General features: G+C 36.5%; 1 protein-coding gene across 1 annotated transcript in view; it reads left to right on the top strand.

Moving 5' to 3' along the window:
• Positions 1-994: 994 nt before the first annotated feature.
• LOC149773284 (uncharacterized) overlaps positions 995-11,212 on the top strand; it is an 85,737-nt gene continuing 75,519 nt past the window's right edge. Inside the window, exon 1 of the mRNA XM_089946497.1 lies at positions 995-1,271. Within this exon, the coding sequence (XP_089802623.1) occupies positions 1,211-1,271 (61 nt within the window). The 5' untranslated portion in view covers positions 995-1,210. The remainder of the gene's footprint in view (positions 1,272-11,212) is intronic.

The raw sequence follows: 11,212 nt of genomic DNA, 5'->3' as shown, positions 1-11,212 counted from the left end.
AGAAATTTCTATCTACATGGGTAGGCCTGACCCATATCTTTCCTTGACGTTTGCTTCTGCCTCAAGGATTATTGGGGGATGGGGTGGCTCTGTTATCTTTGCTACATGTCCACTGTCTCTAAAATAGGCTCATCATGTTTCTTGGGATGCAAAAATGTATCTTCCCCTACCCCCATATTGCAAATCAGGTTATTGTAGCAAAGAAAAGGAAAATGACAAAGGATTAGACACATAGGCCCGTCTGGGGGCGCTGAAAAGATACTATGAACTTCTGAGCGAGTGACAGGTGCAAGGCGAAGTTGTTTGCATTTGCAACATGCACATTTGTGAGAATGTTGGCATACCTCTATATAATTTCATGTAATGTGGCTGAAATTTAATTTGATATTGTACTTATGGAAACTGTATATAATCTAAACACGCAGCTGTCCAGAATGACTGCTCCCGTGTACTCCAAAAGTCAGCCTGAATTAGTCTAAAATACACTTTCTTCAACAGTTATTAAAATAGAGAAAATGATTGTTGCCAGACTAGGCAGTACCAGGTTCTGAAAGTGCAATGAATGAATTACCCAATGTATAAAATGTAAACCAAAATTATTGGCTCTTTTTATTTGTTAATTTTTTATATTTTTGTACAATTTACCACTTAAGTACAGGAAGTGAAAATGACCAAGCGGAGGTAGCATTTTTTAAATTTTTTATAGATACACATCAGAAGCAAGGCCAAGCTATATGCTCAATAATCCAAAGTACACCAATCAATCAAACACCATAATACAGGAAATTAAAGGTTCTTTTAACAATATCTAAAATATTCAAGCTCATTTTTGAATAGCCAGTAAAATCAGTGAGGAAAATGTGGGAAATTCTTTTTCATTAAAAATTGTATTTATGCAAACGATATAACTATGGAGCGACACCTATGAAATGTCGCCCATATGTGGTAGAAGTGAGATAAGGGGACCAGTCAAGATCAATCGACAGATTCGACTCACATTGGAAAGAGACGAGGCTACTCAGAATGACCCACTTCTGTAAACATACGTACACAGGGATAGGCAGAATAATTGAGTGATCGATTTTATTAGAGGAAAGCTGATATAATAGTTTGAAATAATTGGACTAATCCGCCTGAAAGTGTGGAATTCGCAGCTGATTCATAGAACCATATTGGTACTGTTGGTTTTTTTTCTCGAACGGGTTGAAACATGGAAATCAGAAAAGAAGCGATATTGCTCTATCTTTTTTTCTCGTGCTGCGGAGAGACATGTAAGTAATTATATTTCAATCACAGTGTGCAGTATATACTTTAATAACATTAAGTATATACTTTAATACTATTTCCATAGTTGTCTTGTAGCCATATGGCCATCACAGGGGCTCGTATCTTTGCTTACAATTAACCTGTCATACATGTTCTATATAATAACTATAAGGGAGGACACTTGTCTCCTTGCTCGCGCGACCTATTGAAGAATAAATGTTGATATTTCAAGCTACGCTTTGCGTGACTTAATGTCATACCTTTAAGGAATGCCGAATCATTTTCCCACGGTACCGATCGACATGGCGTTCATCGTGCCCGCTTAATATGCAAAAAACAATGCCCTGAATGGAATACTACCTTCTCACTGTCCAAATGAAAATAAATTATTAAATATATATAGGACGTCATTTTCTTTTAACCAGTGTGAGGACAGTATTCCATTCAGCGCTTTGTTCTTGCATATTTTTCATCAGGACTCCAACTTATATTTATTTAGGACTTTTTATTTATAGGACTAATAATTTTCAATTCTTGGATTATTCTTAGGATTTGATTCATAGAACCATAAGTTCTTTCTTTCTCATTATTCCTTCTTTTTCTAGGGAAATACGTTATTTCTTAAATTTTACAAAGTTTGTTGTTTTCACTTTTTCTTTGTTACTGTGTAAAAGAGCCTAAACACGTAATAGTGGTGAAACAAGCCATGTAAGAGAAACCTGCCACCATGGCAAAGCCTTCAGGTGTTATATTTGTAATTGACTCGGATACAAGCAAAAACTTTGTTCGACTAATAATAATCCTTCTGGGTATGATGATGAAGAGTAAAGCTGTACCGATTAATCGGCCACACTCATAATCGGGCCGATTATTAGAACAATCGGTATAATCGGTATAGGCAGAAATAATCGGTGCCGATGTAAACAAATTTCCAAAATATAAATTCAATCATACCATTCATCTTGACATGTCTTGAATTTTAAATCAGAATTAAATAGTGGAAATTAAAGAATAAAGATTTGATTTGGGGGGTTAATTGTAAGACATTATATGCTTAAAAATAAATACTTTTTACCACACTATCTGTAAGCTACCGCTGATTGTCTGCACACAACAAATTATCAATACCATTCATGCACTCCTCCCAATCACAGCAGCCAACCAGCAAATGAGGCCTCGTGTGGCTGTTGAACTTCCAGCATACACATCAACTATGACTCACTATAGTTAATCTGTTATTTAGCCAGTGATACAATGCTGCTAATCAAAGAATAGCGGTCGCACGCTTAAGCAGCTAAACGCTGAAATACAAATATTATGCAGCATTGATATTGGCATGCCAGTGCCAGCAATTTGTTACATATATTTGATTTAATTTATATTTGATTTAATTTGTGTTTGATTTGATTTGATTTTTTGTGGGTTTTGGAATCTTTTTATTTTCTTTTCATGTCAATATAATGAAAGTTTGTTTGCTACGAATTTAATATTTTCCAGAAAATTCAGTTTGACCTGAGTTTCAACTTAGATTTCTAATAATAGAAACATTTGTTTGTATTTTAGACATAGCTCCTGGCCTTGATTGAGGGTGAAGTAAACAATTTTTTATAGGAGTAAAATGATTGGTTCTTATCAAGGACATGCAGGAGCTATCTGACTTTTACATGTAAACATTATCACGTCATCCTCTATTTCGCAATATATTTCTCAGTTAGGCATTTCTGAAATTGCGAACTACTTAGTATTAATAGTGATGCTGAGAGAGAGAGAGAGAGAGAGAGAGAGAGAGAGAGAGAGAGAGAGAGAGTACAGGGGTTTTAAACACTTGATGTCAAGACGTTTTCTTATGTTGTGACCAGAATATTTTTTTTTTGAGTTTTGAGTTATTAGTTATTTTTCTCGAAATTATTTGGACTCTCAAAGACTCGTTGGTTTCTCTGGAAATATTATTGTATTCATGCATAATTCTTGAACAGGGGCATTTATTGAAAATTCTGTTGGGATTTCCAAGACCGGAGGATAAAATATTGTGTTTGTACAAGGAACTGTAGACGTCAACATGGTACAGGCTACATCATACATCATCGCGTTCCATCTTGGATTCTTCGTCGGGACTCAAACTTGAAATAATTAGAACATTTCAATATTAGGACTGCTTTATTCGTGGGTTCTTTTTGTATAAATTTTAGATTTGATTCTGGAAACCGTAAGTTCTCATATTTTTTCATTTTTACAATATTTTTCCAGGGGAATAAATTATGTGTTATAATTTTTTATAGAAAAAGCCTGCTGTTTTCACTTTTTCTAAACACGTAAAATAAGAAATGTTACCAATGGATACCCCAACTGCAAAGCTGCTTCAGCGTGCGACTCGAATCGTGGTGCGTGCATCCATCTAGACACATGGACAGCTTATTAGTAACTTGATTTAAAACATTTTTTCTAGAGCGCGAAGCGACTGGATTGTTAATATTAACTAGCGATTGTCCACTATTGAATATACTACCAAGCCTATGCATAATGTCGAACTCGATACATTCAAATTTAGTCTGGAATTACTTCAAAGTAAATTCAGTCGACGAGTTCAAAGCAAATTTTCACACTTTGCAAAGCATGCATTTCCAGAGGTGGAAAGGATTCCAAAAAGTATACGACATCAAATCTTGTCCAGCATTTGCGCTACAAGCACATCGTCGAACATGGATGCTGCGCAGTTAAAATCAACAGCTGCAGCAAATCCTCGTACTCTGACTAGCCATTTGCATTTGACGACCCGAAAGCTATTCGTTGGCACAACGCTATTGCAGAGTTCATGGCGGTAGACGTGCAATCATTTTCCGTTTTTGAAGACATTTGATTTGAATCTCTGATGGCCAAGGCAGAACCGTGCTATAAAATTCCTAGTCAGAAGTACTTTTCCACACCTTTTATACATGACATGCATAAGGCGATATAAAGCAAGGTTTGTGATTTAGTTTCAGCCCAATCTGACCTTAGTTTGACCATTGATGCGTGATTAGACCCGTCCATCAGCGTAGCGTTGAGTCTTGCGGAACACTGGCTGATGGAAGACTTTCAACGGAAACAGTTGACTTAGCAGTAACGCCTCTCGATGAATCACACACATGAGAATATTTGGCGAGCAAACTGGACAAATTATGCAAGGAATACAACATTTCCAAAACTCATATCCATGTTCTTCTGTGTGACAGAGGTGCAAACATGGTTAAAGCAACGCGTCTGTTTGAAATCGACAGCATCAGCTGTGTTGAACATACACCGCAGCTCGTTGTCAGTGATGACATTTTGTCAAAACAAGCTGTCAAAGATGTTTTGGCGATCTCGCGATCCATAGTCATCAAGCCTCGGCACTCCCTCCTAGCACATCATCAGCTCGAAGAGCAGAAGGAAAATTTGGCGCTGCCCATAAGAAACTCACCCAGGATGTCAGGACACGCTCGAAGTCTACATACAATATGTTGATTTTGTTATTTGAATAAAAACAAGTCTTGTGGGCTTACACTACTCTCTATGACCTGCCTAGCCTAACAGCCCAACAGTGGGTCTTGATTAACAATGCTGTGGACACGTTAGGCCCATTCGCGGACATTACCAAGGAAGTAAGTGATAGCCAAACATCAGTGTCCGTCATTCTTCCTATGCTGAACATGCTCCGAATGTTGCTGGCTCGAGAGCATGAAGCAAGTCAAGGTATTCAGACAATGCGCCATGGTATGTTGACGTCACTGAACACAGGCTTTGCTGACGTTTCTTGGATCCACGATTCAAACATCGCCTATTCAGCGAAGAATTACTTGTGACAAGATCCAAAGAATGGCTTGGAGCAGAATGCTGAGAAGCAGGAGGAACCCCAGACCAAAAACAGGAAAATTGCAACTGAAACAAACGCCATTGGACCATCAATGTCGCGTCTCTGGGATTTTTTTATCTGGCCTGTGATGAACCTGTCCGTACCATCAACGAAACAACCCACGTGGATGACGCCGTTGACGCGATGCTTGAATTGTATATGGCCAGCCCTCTGTTGCCACGAAAAGAAGACATATAGGGCTGGTGGAACACCGACAGGTTTCAGTTTCCCATCTTGGCTAAATTAGCTTGGTGCTATTTGTCTGCACCAGCTTCAAGCGTTCCGAGCGAGCAGCTGTTAAGTGGCGCAGGCTAGATTTTTTTCGGATCGCCCCGGATTGTTACTTGGCGAGAAGGAAGAAATGTTCCTGTTGCTTAAACACAACGTACCTCAACTAGGCTTTCAGTATTAGCTGCAGCCAGCGTACCGTGACGTGTAACTTTAGTCTTAAAGCGTATTATTAATTTTAATTATTATAGGGCTATCGTTATTAATATTTTTCATTCGTTTATTGAAATCTAAGTTCAAAGACTAGCTTAATACATTTTCACTTATTTATATCTTGAATTGGCGAACAATAAGTTTTATCAGTGTTAGATTTAAAGTTTTTAAAGTTTTATGTTTGTGTGATCGTTGTTTTCTATAAATAGCAATGTACTTCTTATCCGGTTTCTGTTTCTTTTTGTATAGAAGTTCACATTCACTTGCCGCATAAACAACCTTGTTGTAACTCAGGCGGCAAAATACCTGCTTGCGTTGCACTCTTAGGTTTATGTTTCTGAACCAGTCATTGTTATAAAACAAATAATAATGAAATAATCGGTCTCATAATCGGTATCGGCAATTTTTATAATCGGCTATATGCGGTATTTGCATAATCGGCAAAAAGTGTCATCGGTACAGCTTTAATGAAGAGAATGCCAATTGTACTTCATGTCGGGATGTTACTTTTCACAATCTCAATAACAAAATAATCAATAACAAGTTTAATGTTTTGTTAGAAATATGCACAGACTGTAATGAAACTAAGTGCAAATGCATAACACCAATCCACTGCTTTAATTGTCAAAATTCACACTCTAATGTAAACACAGAGTTTAGCAATACAGGTACTAAGTTTGTTCCACAAATATCCAACTGCATATTATGACGAAACACTATCTGATTTGTGTGCAAAGTGCAACTTTTTAACATGTAAACAACTTCTCGTGGGTCGGTGTTTCTTTCTGGGCCTATCACAGGTACTTCCTCCACCATTTATACTGGCCCCCATGTATAGCCTATCTTGTACTGAAAAATGTCGTTAAACCCAACAACAGTAACAACATTTAAACAGCTATGTGATCATGTTAAAGTTACTTCTCCCTCAGAGAATCCACAGCTGTTTAATATTTCAATGTCTTCTTGTACATATGCCCCGATTAAAACAAAATGTTTTAAACACAGAACTTCACCCAAGTGGATTACCCCTGAGATCAATGAGGCTTTAGCAAAGAGATAATTTTCACAAGAAAAAAGACCTGAAAAACTATTGAAAAACTAAGCATCTCATAGATAAGGCAAAAGAAGAATGCTGTAAACATGCTATTGATGAATGTGGAAGCATTTAAAAGCGATGAACCCATCTAATAATAGTTGTTTTCTCCCAAGACTTAGCAAAATGATGGCAATGCAACATATGCATTCTGAGATGACAATGCAACATATGCATTCTGAGATTCTTAATAATTTCTAAATAAGCATCTCCAGTAATGGTATTCAGAACCAGACAAACATACCAATTGAACTTGATGCTCTTATATCACTTATAAGAGCTAAAATTCCTGATGATAACTATTTGTCAGTGGCTAATTTTAGTGAAGATGATGTTTTTGATATGCTCAAAACTTTGAGTATTAATAAATCCTCTGGTCTGGATGGTTGTCGTTGGTGTAGGGTTTAACGCTATTTTTCAGCACAAGATAGGCCACACATAGCGGCCAGTATAAATGGTAGAAGAAGAACCCGGAATACCACGGAAAGAACCACCAACCCACGGGAAGCTATTGCCAAGCTTTCTCACCTAACCACACTGGCCAAGCCTGAGACTCAAACCCATGCAGACAGAGGTGCGACGGCAGTGATCCATAACGGTGAGCGGTTTAGACCACTCTGACACTCGGGGCCGTGGCTTGGATGGTATTAGTCCACGAATTCTTAAAATTGCTGCACCAGTATTAACAAAGTGAATTAACGCATATCATGAACTTAAGTATAATGTGTGGTAATTTTCCAGATACCTTGAAATGTGCAAAGGTTACACCTTTCTTGAAGAAAGGAGAAAAGGAGGATTCTGTGAATTACAGACCAATATCCATTCTACCTATATTGTAAAACATTATTTGAAAAGCAAGTAGATATGCAGGCAGAAATCTCATTAGGATTTTAAAACTAGGAGTCTAGTACTCCTTATTTGGCAGAAATACGAGTCCCACCAGCAAAAGTTGCAGTCCACTCCCAGAAGCATGCTGAAGTGGCTAAATGCCCGTTCAAATGCCAGGAATAAACAGACACAAAACTTTGTCAGTTTTATTCTTTCAAGAATTGTGTATTAAAATTGATATCATGTACAAATATCATATTATTTAACTACAATATAGTTAACTTTCATCTATGTCGCATTTCACAAAATTTTCTAATGCTTGGCGTTGGATCGTATTCCTCCACACTAGGTCCCTCTTCTTTGACTCGCATCAATTGTGTTAAGGTCTCATGTTTTATTCTGGACCTTCCCTTCGTCTTGATTTTGTTCTGCACACTAAAGTTTCTCTTGCATGCCATGGATGTCACTGGTGACACCAACACAATTGCAGCTAGGACTGCAAAGTCTGGAAATACAACTCTGTACTCTTGAAGCAGAGATGTACAGGCTTCTGTCACTGTGTAGTTCAAAGATTTTACGACTACCTAGCAAGCTGGTGGTCTCTCATGCTTAGAAAATGTGGAACTTTGCAGATTAGAAGAACCAGTAGTAGCCATTGTGTTTAATTTCCACAATCTTTACACCACTGACATATAGCTATTTGTCTATCAGAATGAATTTTGTCAATCCAAAGAAAGTTTTTATTCCAAACTCTGAAAGCCAGGCATCACACACTTTATTACGTTTGGCTACTGTCCCATCCAAACTATCAGTTCAAGCAACTTAGCACAGTTCTGAATCTCTTTAAAATCTTCATCAGTTTTCTGTTTAACCACAAAATACTTATTCAAATTTGTAAACGGCATTTTGTCAAAGTCTCGACATGTCTTGATTTCGAGGTCGCATGCAATACTTATATGGATGCAATCAGAAATGAACACAATAACAGAGATCATGCTGGGCTTCGCCAATGTCACAAATTGCGATTTTGTATCCTTATTAGCAACAAAATATACCACCTGGCGATATTTTTGGCTGATAAAACTGTATATACAGTCTTTATGTTTAGAGTGGAGAAATTAAAAGACACCATGACAGGAAGCTTCAAATTTGGATATAATAATGCACTGGAATCTATTGTTTCATAAATAAGTCTTTATTTCGTATTGACAAACCAACATAACAGTGTATTGTCATATCATAATCCGCTTATACTGATGTCGGGCCTTGGTACTGTATGCTGTAATATAACGAAAATAGCCATGGAAAACTGACTAGCTATAATCAGCCACCTCTGAAGGCGGGAACGGGAAATGACTACAGTCGACTAGACGATGGCAAGTTTTTTAAAAAAAGCACCAGAAACAATAGTTTTGCTGCAACTTCAAAGAAAACTTATTACCTTTGAAGCACTGATATATACAAAGACAATTATAAAAATTCTATCTCAGTGTTCTACAATTATTTGATGTTGCGGCAACAATAACAAACGGGTACTTGTTTGGTCCTTCAAAGAGAACCTTTAGCGCCTTTAATAACACATGCACCTTAATCAAAGGAAGCCAACGACCTCTGATGAAAGGAAGTCAACAACAAACTTTTAATAAAAGCATTGTGCAATTTGTCATAGTGATTAGAAAATACTTAATGCGTTGCAAAAGTTTCCTGTTTGCAACAAAAAATGTGTGTATGGAGGACTCCTGCGTGGGTGATTTTCTGTGTCCCAGATATAAAAAATATGCATCCAAATATCCTTTATTAAGAGTTTCTGAGATGTCTGGCAGGTCTTTGACTTTTTTAACCCTTACTCTCTATTTCATAAGGCACAATCAGGATTTGTAAAGTAACGCTCATGCCAAACAGAACTTACCAAATTAACAGATCTTTGGCTACAAGAAATGGTTCTATGACTAGGATTGTTTTCCTTGACTTCAAGAAAGCCATTAATCTTGTTGACCATGAATCTGTGCTACAAAAGTTGAACTGTTACAGATTTGACAATCCTTCTTTAATCTGGCTCAGATTAAACCTTAGTAAGCATTGTCAATACTAATTCACAAGCTCGCATTATTTATTCAGGGGTCCCTCAAGGCTGTTTCAGGTCCTCTCCTCTTTCTTATATATGTAAAACGATCTACCATTATATAACGAATCAACAAATACAGATTTGTTTGCAGATGAGGCAACTTTGTATAAATCTAGCTCGGACACTAAAGGTGTCCACAAATGATCAGAATAAGACCTTATTAGAGTTCAAAATTGGGCACAAAAAAAAGGATGGTAATGAATTAAGGTAAAACAAAACGTATGATTTTGGGGACATCACAAAAGTTACACAAGTTAAGGAACCAAGAACTATCTTTGACAATAAATCACTTAGAAAATGTTAAACATGAATGCTTGTATGTGTGTCTGTAGATACTAATTTACAATAGGATGACCATATTGATAAGCTTTGTGAAATTGTCATCGAAAATCAAGACACATTTACTTATAGAAACTTGCAGTCTATTCTACAATTCATATATTCTTCCAGCAATGGATTACTGTTAAACTGTATGGGGAAACTGCCAAATCTCAGCTTGACAGGATTTATCAATTTCAGAAATGGGCAGCGTGCATTATTGTAGATCAGCCATCAAAAGCATTGTTTAGAGAACTAAAATGGTTCACAATATATGACAGGATAGATTTTCACAAGGCAGTCCTTTTATATGAATGTCTACATGGAACTGTAACAGAATATCTTCAGGACTTACTCAGGCCTTTTTCAACACAGTGCCAGTTGAGATCAACATCACATGGAAATGTTCAAGCACTAAAACCAAGAACAAAGCAATTTAAAAAGAGCTTCCAATACTCTGGTACAATTCTGTGGAACAAGCGTCCACTATATGAACCATCTGCTGAAAATATTGTAGTATTTAAGAAAATATATCATGAGTATGTATGTGTTAATAATAGATAATGGAATTTAGTATTTTAATACTGAACACATTAAAATGAACATTAATTACTGTTATCTTTCATATAATGCAGATTGTTATACTCTCCTTAAGAGAGTCTCAAAGGAGAATAGTCCTTGACTAAATGATTCAACCTCTGTAAATAAAGTATTATCATTGTTATTATCATTATTATTATTATTGTTATTATTATTATTATTATTATTATTATTATTATTATTATTATTATTATTACCCTTTTGAATAAATTGTGCAATCTGGCGTTGAATCGTTTTGATGGATTGTATATCTCTAGTACAAAAGGGGTCAAATATAAATGAGTCTTGGTCGGACCAATGATATATATGCTGTCTTCCTACTCATGATGGCAATCCTTTACATTTCTATTTTTAAGAACCCCAATTTAGAGTTTGTTGTATAGCAGATCTTGTTGATATGTGTGCCCATTTAGAGATCCTCTGAGGTGAAAACCCATAGAAGAAACCTTTTTTTTTTTATTGTGTTGTACTCATATAGGTTTCTGTTTTCAGGTCCTTCTACTTAACTTGACATGTGAAAACATGGGAAATTCTTTTTCTTTAAAAACTGTAGAGTGGCATCTGTATTACACATGTTCAAGAAAACAGATTGGTTTCTTTAATTTAAACTTTGCCTCACATATTCATTATATTGATGATATCTTTAAATAGTGGACCAGTGTCCACTTTT

The sequence above is a fragment of the Sinohyriopsis cumingii genome, unplaced genomic scaffold, assembly GCF_028554795.1.
Source record: "Sinohyriopsis cumingii isolate HCF-2022 unplaced genomic scaffold, ASM2855479v2 utg000695l, whole genome shotgun sequence".
Classification (NCBI taxonomy): domain Eukaryota; kingdom Metazoa; phylum Mollusca; class Bivalvia; order Unionida; family Unionidae; genus Sinohyriopsis; species Sinohyriopsis cumingii.
Note: the sequence above shows the minus strand (reverse complement) of the source record. Positions and strands in the feature narration are given on the sequence as shown.